This window comes from Bos mutus, chromosome 8 (genome assembly GCF_027580195.1).
Source record: "Bos mutus isolate GX-2022 chromosome 8, NWIPB_WYAK_1.1, whole genome shotgun sequence".
Taxonomy (NCBI): Eukaryota; Metazoa; Chordata; class Mammalia; order Artiodactyla; family Bovidae; genus Bos; species Bos mutus.
The window spans coordinates 52,419,979-52,433,048 of record NC_091624.1 but is presented as its reverse complement, the minus strand read 5'-3'; the positions used below and the strand labels follow the sequence as shown (position 1 = coordinate 52,433,048).

The 13,070-nt window shown below is 52.8% G+C and overlaps 1 protein-coding gene across 4 annotated transcripts; it reads right to left on the bottom strand.

The window, feature by feature from the left end:
- Nucleotides 1-19: 19 nt before the first annotated feature.
- TPM2 (tropomyosin 2) lies at nucleotides 20-7,400 on the bottom strand. Of its 4 annotated transcripts, none has more exons than XM_005900770.3 (9): nucleotides 7,173-7,400; nucleotides 6,603-6,728; nucleotides 3,642-3,775; nucleotides 3,426-3,543; nucleotides 3,261-3,331; nucleotides 3,046-3,121; nucleotides 2,479-2,541; nucleotides 2,243-2,312; nucleotides 20-166 (listed from the first exon to the last, which is right to left on the bottom strand). In XM_005900770.3, exons 1-9 carry the CDS (start codon nucleotides 7,284-7,286, stop codon nucleotides 84-86), a joined length of 855 nt encoding a protein of 284 aa, XP_005900832.1. In that variant the 5' UTR covers nucleotides 7,287-7,400; the 3' UTR covers nucleotides 20-83. The 4 variants fall into 4 exon arrangements, with proteins under 4 accessions (XP_005900832.1, XP_005900834.1, XP_005900835.1 ...); XM_005900772.3 differs by lacking the exon at nucleotides 3,046-3,121 and adding an exon at nucleotides 2,721-2,796 and having other exon boundaries at nucleotides 7,173-7,397; XM_005900773.3 differs by lacking the exon at nucleotides 20-166 and adding an exon at nucleotides 941-1,271 and having other exon boundaries at nucleotides 7,173-7,398.
- Between the last annotated feature and the right edge of the window lie 5,670 nt (nucleotides 7,401-13,070).

Genomic DNA, 13,070 nt, shown 5'->3' with positions numbered 1-13,070 from the left:
GGCTTAAAGGGCCCCATCATGCTGGTAACATCAGTTTTATTGGTTGGGTTGGCAGCTAGCCTGGCTGGGGGCAGGGCCAGCCCTCAGAGGTTGTTGAGCTCCAGCAGTGTCTGGTCGAGGGTCTGGTGGATCTCCACGTTCTCCTCCTTGGCACTGGCCAAGGTCTCTGCGAGGGGAAGCAACCCGTGAGCAGGGGTGGGGTGGGGAGACATGAGGGGAGAAACATGGGGAGGCATGGACAGGGGGTGTGACAGACACGGAGTGGGCTGGAGGCATACAAAGACACAAACATTCAGGGATCTGGGGACCCCTTGGGTGGGACAGACAGATGGACTGACCAAGACAGGGACGCCTCACTCAAGGCTTTGGGGCCATGGAGGTGTATGGGAAGGCCCGAGTCATAAACTAATTTACCCTCCTTCTTTAGAAGGTTCAAGAGTTGGAAACAGGAGGAAAGACAAAGACTGAGCCAGGAAAGGGAGTGTCAGACAGATAGACAAACTCGAGGCAGAAAACAGACCTTCAGCGAAAGCCCCCACGTTGCTGGCATCCAGTGTCATTCCAAATGTCATCCCGGACCTTTAACAACCTTACATCCCTCTCCTACACTTCACCTGCCCACTCCCCTTCCAGTCATTCCTTTATATCCTGGAATCTCAGCTGAGCACTCTAAGGGCAGTGACATGCCTGGGTTTGCAGAAGGGCATGTATCTCAGAGGCACCAGAGGGCCCGTGGTGAATGACACAGTCATACGTGCCCACATGCGTCAGTGAGAGTCATGCAGAGGGGGTTCTGGGGTAGGCCTCAGTGTTTTGTGGGTGATCTCAGTGGGGGAGGGAGTCACAAGATTAGGGGTGCCCACAGGAGCCAGGGTCTCAGCAGTGAACCAGTGCTCTGTGGGGGTGATGGCAGTGCTCTTTAGAGGGCAGGAAAACAGCATGGAGACCAAATGGAGTTTATTAAGCAGCAGAGAGTGTGGAGGCCGACAGTAGAGGGAGGAGTGGATGGATATAGAAGGATGAAGCAAGTGCCAGGATGGGCAGCGGATGTGGTGAGGGCTCTCCTAGGCTGCACCCAGCCTGGCTTTGCAGTGTTGGCAATTTCTGCTCCTCCTGCTGGCCCTGCTTCCCATAGAGAAAATGGAAAGGAGAAGAGAGAGGGGGCCGAGGGCCACGCTGGTGAGGGGCTCAGAGGGAGGTGATGTCATTGAGCGCGTTGTCCAGCTCCTCACTGATGGCCTTGTACTTCATCTTCTGTGCATAGACTTCATCTGGTGGGGGGTCCAGGAGAGGGGGGCCAGGTGGGAGTGTGGGGAGAAGGAATGGAGGGAAAGAGGAGTGGAAGGAGAGAGGGTAATAGAGAGAACAAGAATCAGAGAGAGGTGGATGAAGATGGAATGAGGGAGACAGGCCAGAGAACAGGCTGGACAGCCATCAGGGCCCCCTCCTCTCCTCTCTGTACCCCTATGTCTTTTATCCTTCTCTGTACCCCAAGTTGGTGCTTCCCCAAGGAGCTCCTGCCTCCCCCCAGGGACCTGGGGGCACAGTGCTTTGCATAAGCAGGAGTGCTTGCTGCAAGGGGAGGACACTCAAGCCAGAAAGGTCTAAAGTCGGAGAGAAAATTGAGGCTTGCCTGAGAGGGCTGGAAGCAAGAGATGTGGGAGTTATGAAAGTGAAATAAAAGGGAAAGACAGTTTTAGGCACAACGTTATTGATAAGAGTGAGAAGTAGCTACAGACTAGCAAACACCTGGATATTTGTTTTCATTAAATCTAGCTTAGAATAGTATTTTCCATTAATGTTTTTATGAAAACCTAGATATTAAACCAAACAGCTCTCTATTTAATAAAGAGGGTGCTGTACTTGGAGACAGTGTTATCTAGATCAGTGCTACTCAGAGTCTGGTCTGAGGACCAGCAGCATCTGCATTGTCAGGGTGCTTGTTAGACACAGATTCAGTCCAAAGTCACCAGTCACTTCCGAGCAGGACCCAGGAATTTGTATTTTTTAAAAACTCTCTGAGGGGATTCTCATGCCCACTCAAGTTTGCAAAGCACTGGAGTTGATGGGGCTACATCATCTATCTACTTGGATGGGAGGCACAGACTGCCAAAACCTGTGGAGTCCTAGGGGATCCAGTCCTAATTTACCACTGGCAAGTCCCATGGGATAGGAAGATAAGTCATGGGGAGTACAGACCTATTTTGAAAGTCTCGGGGGTACAGAGGAATATCCTTTTTACCTTCCAGGTCATCGATGGTTTTCTCCAACTTTGCCACCGACCTTTCAGCAAACTCTGCTCGGGTCTCAGCCTGGGTGTAAAGGCAAGATGGGGAAAAATGACAAAAATCTAGGCCCTCCCAGACACTATCACTTAAGTCAACCTTCTGTTCTGCCCCTGTTCCCAATTCCTGCCATAGGAGGTCTCTGGTAGGGATTGGGGGGCTTGAAGGTCATTCGGACTGGAAGGACTCTCACCTCCTTTAGCTTCTCCTCCAGCAGTTTGATCTCCTCTTCATATTTATCTTCTTTGGTGGAATACTTTTAGGGACAGACACAGGTCATCAGTACACCACTCCCACAAAGCCTTCATTTCTTCACGGAGCCCCACAGGCTACTCCTGATTTTGTCTCCATCAAACACTGCGCCCCGCCCTGCCTGGGCCCATCGCCTCCCTTCCCTGAAGGAACCCATCCTCACTGCCCCTCTGCCCCCTCTACCTTGTCCGCTTGGGCTTCCAGGGATTTCAAGTTGTTGGTAACAATTTTCAGCTCCTCCTCTAGGTCCCCACATTTACTGCAGGGGGGTGTGTGGCAGGGTGGGATGTGAAGGCACAGTGGGGGAGACAGTGGAGGTGGCACAGTGGGGAAGGGGTGGAGGAGGGAAGAGAAGAAGAGCAAAGTTGTGAGAGTGACAGCAGGCAGAGACTGGAAGCCCCAGGCCCTTCCCGACCCCCAGCAGGTTGAGAGAGAGCAGCCTGAGGTGGAGGGGAAGGTGAGCCGAGAGAAGGTGCCATTGGCCAGAAAGGTCCAGAGAGGTGACTACCTCCTCCTCTGAGGCCATCAGGGACTTGAGGGCCTGATCCATGGTTCGAAGCTCCTCCTCCAGCTGCCTGGCTCGGCTGGGGGCCAGCAGGTAGGGGTCAAAGGCAGGACCAGTCCCTGGGGTACCCTGACTGGGGAAGCACCTCCCACTGCACAGAGTGCCCCACAGCCATGGGCTCAGGCCGAGGTTCACTTGCTACCCTGGGGTGTCCTTACCTCTCAGCCACCTCAGCTCTCTCTTCTGAGCGCTCCAGCTCTCCTTCCAGGATCACCAGTTTCCTGGCCACCTGTGGGGATGGGGGAGTGAGGAGGAAATCCATGGTGAATGATTGGGGGTGCCTGGGGTTCAGGCGTGAGAACAAAGTGGAGCAGGGCTGTCACCTCCTCATATTTGCGGTCCGAATCCTCGGCGATGTGCTTGGCCTCCTTCAGCTGCATCTCCTGCAGCTCCATCTTTTCCTCATCCTTCATAGCTCGGTTTTCGATGACCTTCATTCCTCTGAGAGGCAGGGTGAGTGGTGGGGGTGGGGTTAGGTCCAGCAGGGACAGGCTCCCGGCTCCCTCCCCACCCCATCCTCTGAGGACCCCGCTGCCCACCTCTCGCTCTCATCAGCTGCCTTCTCAGCCTCCTCCAGCTTCTGCAGGGCTGTAGCCAGACGCTCCTGTGCCCGGTCCAGCTCCTCCTCTACCAGCTGAATGCGGCGGTTCAGGGAGGCCACATCTGCCTCAGCCTGTGAGTCAAAGGTCAGAGGTCAGAAAGGCTGTGTCTGCCTGGATGAGGATCAGAGAGGCATCAGAGGGTGGTTAAGATGCTTGTCAGAACAAAGCTAAGCTTTCTGGCCTCCAGACATTCAACCTATTTTTTTTTTTTTTCCACTAAACCATCTTCTTCGCAGATTCTGTGTTCCAGCCCAAAACATGCACTCTTGGACAAGCTCCATTCCCCTGCTTCGGGGCCTCTGCTAGCACTGTGCTTAGTCTCCAGTGGGTATCTGCACACAAATCCCCTCGTCCTGTGTGAGAGCACTCCAATTGCTGGGATCAGGTCTGAGGTAGCCCTGACTCCTCAGCGGAGTCTGGCTCAGGCAAGGGGTGGGAAAGAATCAGGCCAACCAGGCCACAGTGCTGCGAAAATCCGCCAATCACAGAATCAAGCTCTGTGATGTCACTGGCTGCCAGGCAGACTCACAGCAGGAAGCTTAGGCGGCAAGCCAGGCTGTAGCAGGAGGCTCTCTGCCAGTGCTGGATACAAGTGGGGGCAGTGCAAGCGCAGTGTGAGTGGCAGATCCGCCACTGATCCTGCAATATAGAGGCAAAATCGTGGAGGTTTTGGAGATGGTCCATAGAAAGGGATGATACCTTGAGAAAAAGAGGACAGAGCAAGAAAGATCCCAAAAAGGCAAAGGAGAGAAGCAGTGCAATTTGGTGTTAAGAGCATCTGCTCTGAGTGACACTGCTGTCTTTGAGCTACTTGTGTGACCTTGGGTAACTTATTTAGTCTCTCTAAGCCTTGGTTCCTCCTTTGTAGAATGTTCTGAGATAATGCAGTGCTTCTAATGCTGGATTAATAACAGACCATTAGGGAGGAAACGAAAAAAAAAAAATCCAAGTTCTTTAGCTCCATCCTGGAGCCACTGAACTGAGATCTCTAGGGCAGAGGCTTGAAAATCCTATCTTTTTTTCTTTTTTAAGCTTTCAAGGGATTCTGAGGAGCCTGGCAGGGGGTTGCAGAGTCAGACATGACTGAGCGAGTATCACTCATTCACTCAAGGGATTCTGATGATAAGCAATCTTGGGAAATAGTAAAATAACACACAGAAAGCACTTGAGCAGGTGCCTGCAGAGTCCCCATCCCATAAACATGGGACTCTAGGTTCAGGATTGGAAAGGAGAAGGGACCAGTGCAGGGGAAGAAGAGAGTGAGAGGGGAGAGACAGGTGGCAGCGCTGGGGGAAGGACAGGGGAAACAGCACCATATGTAGAAAGTAGTGTTGCCCTTACAGTCCAGGGGCTAAAGGCCACCTAGAGTGACAGGAACCCATCCTGGGCACAGGACTGGATGACTCCGTGTGCAAAGATTCTGGGGACCGCACTGGGGGTTGGGAAGAATGACTCTGAGGAATCTTGGAGGTCTAGAGAGAGGTGAGACTCTATAAAAGGGAACCTCTCTTCATGGTCATCGGGTAACAAGTGACTCTGGAGAACCTGGGAAGTCCTGGGGCCTGCATCACAGGACTGACTTTTGGCATTTTGTGCTTCTCAAGTTTTTCCCAGTTAGGGATGCTGCTCTCTTAACCACAGGACAGACAGTGCCATCCCCATTGCACAAACGGGAAGCAAGAGAGGAAGGAAAGACTGAGGCAGTGCGTAAGTTAAGTGCTGTGTTCAAGGTCATACAAGTCTGGGCAGTGCTTCCTCTCTACTCCCGGCGCTGCTGCCCCGCTTCCCCAGCTCTGTCCCTGTCCTCCCCTCCTCCTCTTCAGCCCCCACCCAGCTCCTTGGGTTTCCAGGCCTGCCTCCAGCTGCACTGGGCCGTAGTTATTTATAGAGTGTCAGATGCCCAGGGTCGCCTTCACCAGCAGCTGCAGGCCAGTTCCCTTCCAAGTGCCAGGGCGGGTGAAGAACCAAAACCAAAGACTGGAGGTCAGAGAAACCAACCTTGGGGGCAGAGTGGGGTGGGGAACATGGATAATGGTCAACACAAACAGTAATGTCATCTCTGATCTCGGATGTTCAGACCATGCTTATGCTAATCCCCCCATCCACCCAAGTTGAAGCCTCATTTTAAACTTAATCCTGGGTGGAAGGCAAATAGGGAACAGGAGGCAGAGAAAGTACCAGGTCCAAAGTGTTATGGCCATTCTCCTACCTCAAGGTGGGGGTTGGGACTGGCAGGAGGTGGAGATGTCTGGTTAGGAGGTGTGGGGTAGGGAGAGAAATCTCAGAGTGAGCAGGACTTGCCAAGGTGGCTGCCCTGGCATTTGTGGCCTTGTCCCTCTGCCCTGTGGCCTGGCATGGTCTCGAGGCTGACAGCTTAATGAGGGTAAATAAGGGACCGACAGAACCTGAGCTGGGGGCCTAGTGCACAGCAGGGCCACTGGAGCCAGAGGTCAAGGCCAGGGAATTTCTAATGGCCCCCCAGGGGTGTAACTGAAGTCAGGGCCCATCTTTGGATTCGTTTTCTCTCCCCCTGCCCACAGCACCTACACCCACAGCCCACATCCCCAAAATGTAGCTGCAGTTTTCTCTCCATTTTCAGCTGGAGGATTAGTTGAGGTGGAGGGTAAATTCTTGTACTACTCACCCCCACGATGACTCATTGTTTGATCACTGTACATTCTAAGAGCTGGAACCCAATGGAATTGCAGTGCTATGTCCTCTGGGGGAAGTGGTAAGTGGTTTTGATTTACCCACTGTCTTGAATTATTTGTGCCAGCTTGCTCTAGCCTGGGTTCTTGCAAGGAAACCCTTTCAGTCCTGCTGAAGAAGGTCCCTCCATCCCCATCTGGGACCCCTTCCAGTGCACTAATTCTCCCACACCCCCAGGTCCACACTCACATCAGTGGCTTTCTTCTCAGCCTGCTCCAGTTTCTCCTGGGCATCCTTCACTGATTCAGAATACTTTTCCACCTCGTCCTCCGTCCCTTTTAGCTTTTTCTGGAGGGCCTGCTGCTCCTCTTCCAGCTGGGAGAGAAAAACATCAGTCAGCCAGGCCCAGGCCCAGGCCAGAGTCAGGGGTGTGTGTGAGGGGGTACTGAGATATTTAGAGGCTGTCAGGGAGGAAGAGGGATATCAGAGGACAGTGGGGGACAGTGCAGCTAGGGGTGTGTAGGGATCTGGTGGGAGTAGAGAGAAAGTTCCCAGCCCCAAGGAAGCAGGCCCATCATGGCTCTCTGCAAGGGCAGGAGTGGAAATCTGGGAACTGGGGCTCCCCAGGCTAAGGTGGGTGGAATGAAGTGTGGCTCTGGTGAGGGACCTTCCGGGGTACTGTGAAGGCCCAGCAGCCCCCACACTGGACGGTAGAGAGCATTGGTGAGCAGGCCAGTGGCTGGGGGGCATAGCGCAGGGCCGACCCTGCCCTTATTGTGGGGTGGGGCGGGGGCTGCGCCGGGCCTGGGACCCCCCCACCTGCTTGCAGCGGTCCTCAGCTTGCTTCTTGTCGGCCTCAGCCTGCTCTGCGCGGTCGATGGCATTCTCCTTGTCCAGTTTTAACATCTGCATCTTCTTCTTGATGGCGTCCATGGTTGCAGTGGGGGACGGGCCGGCCGGCGGGCAGTGAGGACCGGGAGAACTGGGCTGGCCTCTCGGACTGGGCGCACGGGTGGCGGGCAAGGAGCACCAAGCGGGACTGGGATGTCCCTGCCGCGCGGGCGCCTAAAAGGCGGGGAGGGACCGGGCGGAGCTGGGGGCCAAGACCCTCCCCCACTGCGTCCCAAACCTTGTAGGGGCAGAAGCACTGCAGGGTCGGGGGGCGCGGCCACCCCCTGCGCCCACCCCCTCGGGACCGCCCCCTCGGGGCCCCGCCTCTCCCTTCTATCCCACCCATCTCCATCCTACCCCCACCCCGCCCGCAGCCGTCGGACGGGAAAGTAGATGGATAGTCGGCTGAAAAAACTAGCGCCGCGGAGGGGAGGGGACCCTGGGGCTGGGGGCTCCGCACTTCTCCTGAGTGACAGCGCGGCCCTGTGGCAGCTGCGGCTGGGGCCCGTGGGGCTATTTCGGGGCTTGAGCTCACGGCAGCTGCCCGGGCACAAGGACCAGAGTGCAGAGTGTTCCCCCCTCAACTGCAGCAGCCGCTGCCCTTAATTTAGAAGTTTCCTGTAAATCCCCTCGGATTAAATGTCTCTTGGGAGGAGGGACTCCTCTGCCACTTTAGTGCCTCAGTTTACCCTGAGTTCCAGACTCTGGCTTTGCGTTACCGACACGGCAGTGACAGCGATGAGTCTCACCAGGGACTTGGGGAAACTGAGGCAGGAGGGGAGCCCAGAAGCCCGGTCGCAGTGCAGATTGAGGCCGGGTTCGCTGCCCCCGAGGGCGGGCCTGACCTCTCTTCCCCTCGCTCCCCGCTTCCAGCCCCTACCCCCGGAGCCAGGGCCCCTCCTCTACTGCCGACCAGCCTCGGATCCCAGCTCCGCGCCCGCCCGCCCCGCCCCCCACGTGCCCCGCATATTTTCCACGTGGCTTCTGCCAGGCAGGACGCTGCGCGCTCCCTACCCCCATCCCCACCTCCACCGGGACGCGTCCCTACGGTCCCTTCCCCGTCCCTCCTCCGGACCCACCCCCACCGCCCTCCACTCACCCCCACCCACCCCCGTTTTCCCCTAGCTTCCCCGGGCGCCCTCCCTTCTCCTCCCCTTCTCCCGGCGGACTCTCCTCTCTTCCCTTGTGAGCCAACTTTACGCTGAAATTTCTTTTCTGCCCTTTTTTGGGATGTTTCCCGTGGGGAGGCGGGGCCAGGCTGGGGCGAGGAAGGCAGGGGCAAGGGTAAGAGTTCTGAGCTGCTGGGCGTCAGCGGCTGAGGGTAGGGGGAGGTGTCCCCCCTGACCGCGGGCGCCAGAAACAGCTCTGGGAGCCGGGGCCAGGGTCGGGAAATCTGGGGCACGGGCGTGAAGCTGTTTGTTTTTGTTTTCGTTTTTTCCTCGGGGTGGGGTGGGGGGTGGAGAGGAAGTGGAGAGCTGCCTTGGAGGGGGGAAGGGGAGACCAGGCGGAGGAAGCCTTGTTCCCGAGGGGCAGGCGGGTGGGAGGCCTGGCTTTTGCTGGTGAGGTGGAAACCGTGGGAATCCTGGGTCCCCGGCTTGGGCGAGTTAGGGCGGGGAGGTAGGGGGCGGGGAAATGTATAGATGTGCTTAGCCGACTGCTGCTACATATGGACAAAACTGACTCCTTTTCCCCCAAACTCTTAAAAAGTCGCTTCTAGCCACCCTGTAGCCAGGGTCAAACCCTTGGGAGTCATTAAGAGCTCCCGTGTCCCTCATTCCCCACATTCCCTTAATCCTGTAGGAGGTACTTCCTCCAGATGAAGAAGACTTCTCAGACTTCTCTGGGGTTGCCTTGGGCAGTTCCTTATATTACCTCCTGCCTGAGTCTGTTGTGGTCTTGCTCCTGGTTCCCCAACTCTCCTTGACAGAAAAATCTTTTTTAAAGTTGATGCAAGTGGGACCCTAAAATCCTTGCCAATGCCTCCTTTAGCCCTCCCTCTTTTGATGTTAAGAATCCACATCTCTTAATATGGTATACAAGGCCCTTTGCTTTGGCTCCTGCCCGCTTCAGCTCTAAGCTACCTTCTTTCACTTCCAAACTCACCCCCAGTGCACAGACTTGTACTGGTGTAGCACTCATACTGAGCTCAGTGCAGGAGCAGGACATCACCATTCTTTTCTGAAAGCTTCCACCTTTTATGCATTCTGTTCTCCCTGCCTTCCCTTGGCTGATTCCTGGTGGCTGTAAAGACAGACCAGGTGTCAGCTTTTCTGAGAAGCCTTCTCTATCGACTCCTCCCTCCCACCCTCTCCACCTCATAGGTGCGTTTTTTTCCTGCAGGCTCCTAACTAACATTCTCATCATAGTCCCCCTTAAGTATAAGGGTACTGTTCTTGTACCTGTTTGCTTCTCCACCTGTCTGTGAACCCTCCAGAGAAGGGACTCTGTTTCAGTTCTGAATCCCCACTGTAGCATAGCATCAGGCATAGAGTTGGCACTTGATAAACATTTGCCAGGTGAATTTTTTGTGCACCAGGTTCAGAATACATGAAGATACTTTGTGGATAACTCATGGTCTAGTGGGGCAATTCTCAAACCTTTTCATTTTAGAACCCTATACACTCTTAACGGAGAAGGCAATGGCACCCCACTCCAGTACTCTTGCCTGGAAAATCCCATGGACGGAGGAGCCTGTTAGGCTGCAATCCATGGGGTCGCTCAGAGTCGGACACGACTGAGCGACTTCACTTTCACTTTTCACTTTCATGCATTGGAGAAGGAAATGGCAACCCACTCCAGTGTTCTTGCCTGGAGAATCCCAGGGACGGGAGAGCCTGGTGGGCTGCCGTCTATGGGGTCGCACAGAGTCGGATACGACTGAAGTGACTTAGCATAGCATAGCATAGCATATACACTCTTAAAAATTGAAAGTGGGGTTTGAAGATTCAAAAAGCTTTTGTTGGAGTAGGTTATATCTATCCATATTAAAAAATTCAATGTTTATTAATTCATTAAAAATAAAACAAACCCATTACACATTACTGTGTTGACATACTTTGAATGAAAAATAACTATATTCACATCCCCAAATTAGAGCATGGCAGTTGTTTTACATTTTTGCAAATCTCTTTAATATCTGGCATAATAGACAGCTGTATTCTCAAAATCTACTTGTGCTTTCTACTGTTGCTATGTGTTGGTTGTTTGAAGTACTCTTTAAGAAGAAAATCTAGTCTCACACAGATACGTAGTTGGAAAAGAGATATCCTCTTTTCTGACCCTTGAATTCACTGACCCTTGAACGTGACAGGGGTCTGTGGAGTTGAAAATCCATAACATAACCCTCTATTTACTTGCTTCCTCCATATACATGATTCTGTATCCCTGGATTCAAGTAACCACTGGTCATGTAGTACTGTAAATATCTATTGATCCCAATATAAATGTAACAACCCATGTTGTTCAAGCATCAATAGCATGTATAGCCTTTTTGGGCAATTGTGGATATTATTCTTTGATCCTACATCAAGACTTGACTATTCTCTTAGTGGTTAACTGCAGTGAAGAACCTGACCCTATCAATAACCTTCCTGTACAATGTTTCATTAAAATCCATTGGTCTGTATTGACTTTGGTTGGATCATTTTTTTTTTTAACTCGGATAATTTTGTAACAGCATGCATGCATTGGTCATTTGGAAAATGATTCACTGAGCTATGCAGGTGTTCCAAATGTCAACATGTTTCATTATATGTTATTTAAAAAGTCATGATGGTTTCAACAGAAAAGCTTGTTTTAAGTTTGGGGAAGCCCTAAAGCTCATGGTGGCAGACACAAGTTTTCTAAAATTTTAGTTTTCACTTGAAACTTTGAATTGTATCATTGGCAACAAGTACTGGCAGGTTTTTCTCTGAAGTGACAGGTTCTGTTTTTGAGAAAAATCTGCCAGCTACTCAAGTCTGATAACTGTGGTTTGTCTGTCAGTCATTCCTGCAGGTAAATGTGGTCTATGAAAAAAGCAGCCAGTTCAGCTCAAAGAACTGTCTAGGTGCTTTCCTTGAGACACCATCACACTTGGGTGGGCACCAGAAAGGTTCTACACATACTCCCCAGTTCATCACACGGAATATTGAAACACTTGTTACTACAGGACTAAGATTTAACAAAATGAATAATTTTTGCTACTTCATCAAGGCCATTCTTCAGGAAGAAGCCAGCATTTATATCTTACACTTAGTGCATGGTGGTGAAGAATACAGTGACTACGGTAGTTTGGGCTGCTGCCCTGATTTGCACTAAGGCAGCTTACCCGCCAAATGCTCTTTCACTCTCAGTGCAAATGCTGACACTCTGAGAAAGGAGAATAATGTCTTAGTATTACTATGAAAGTAGTCTTTTTTCTATTCCTTTTTGGCTGTGCTGGGTCTTCATTGCTGCCTGGCTTTTCTTTAGCTGTGGCGAGCGAGGGCTACTCTTCCTTGCAGTGTGTGGGCTGCTCATCGCAGTGGCTTCTTCTTGTGGAGCATGGGCTCTGGGGTGTGTGGGCTCCAGGGCACAGGCTTAACAGTTGTGGCGCAGGGGCTTAGGTGCTCTGCAGCATGTGGGATCTTTCCTGACCAGGGGTCGAACCTGTGTCATCTGCATTGGCCAGCAGACTCTTCACCACTGAGCCACCAGGGAAACCCATATGAAAATAATCTTGACCTTATGGACCCCTGAAAGGATGCTGGCACCCCTAGAGGCCTGAGGGTCAACCACATTGTAAGAACTGCTGGTCTAATAGGTATTTGAGTCTCTCCCCAGAAGGCTCCCTGAGGCATCAGTATCAAGAGGAACGTGATTGGTCACAGTTTCTGAGGATATGGCAGGGAAGTGGTAGCAGGGGTCAGCAGCTGTCTGGGCTCATAGCTGGAGTTTAAACGGTCTGGACTACCACTTGTTGGGGAAGTGGTAAAAGGGATTTGATCTCTAAGGTCCTCAACGATGCCAGGACATTGAATCTGGGGTTAGGGGGCCAGAGCCACACGGACTGCAGTTGCCAGTCTGCGTCAGAGAGGTGATAATACATCTGTGTTTTCCAGCGCTTAGCCTGGGCCTGGCTTAGTAAATATTGAATGAATTAATCACAGGTGACACAAGTGGTAGTAGGAAGCTGGCACCTCCCTTAATGGGCTGCCCTGGGGAGGACAAAGTCATTCTACTTTAAACCTACTCTAATGGGGTAGTAGATGTCATGCCTTTAAGGAGGTGGCAGGAGGTGACAAGAGTAGCAGCAGATTGGGTGGTGCTTGTGTTCTACTTGGAGGGAGAAGCAAGGAAGTAACATACTAAGCAACAGGGCTGGTTGAAGAATCATACATGAAAACAGTGGCAGATCTGAGAGGGCTGCCAGGTGGCGTGGGCCATGTGGGCAGATGTGGGAGAAGTGGAAGCGCACGGCACCCCCACCTTCCCCACTCAACCTCCAGGTGAGCGGGGCAGCTGGCACAGGGCTCCCAGCAACCGCCTGGCCATTAGGGGAGCTCTGGCCCCTGACGATGCGGCCTCATGCTTGGATCTGGCTTTTTCAGTTGCTTTCCTTCTACTGCTGTTCTGGGCAGGAGTGGCAGCAAGGCTGGGGAGGGGCTGGAAATGCCCAACCCGGTCAACAGTTGAGCCTACCTGAGGCAGCCTCAGGCTGGATTTTTGGCTTGTCAACTGCCTCAACCAAATCTGGCCCTAGTTCTCTTAGGCTCAGATACTTGTATCCATAGGCTTGTTTTCAGCAAAGCTGCTTCTTGAAAATTCGGACTTGGTGAGGGCCTAGGTTTGTTCACGAGTGATGAA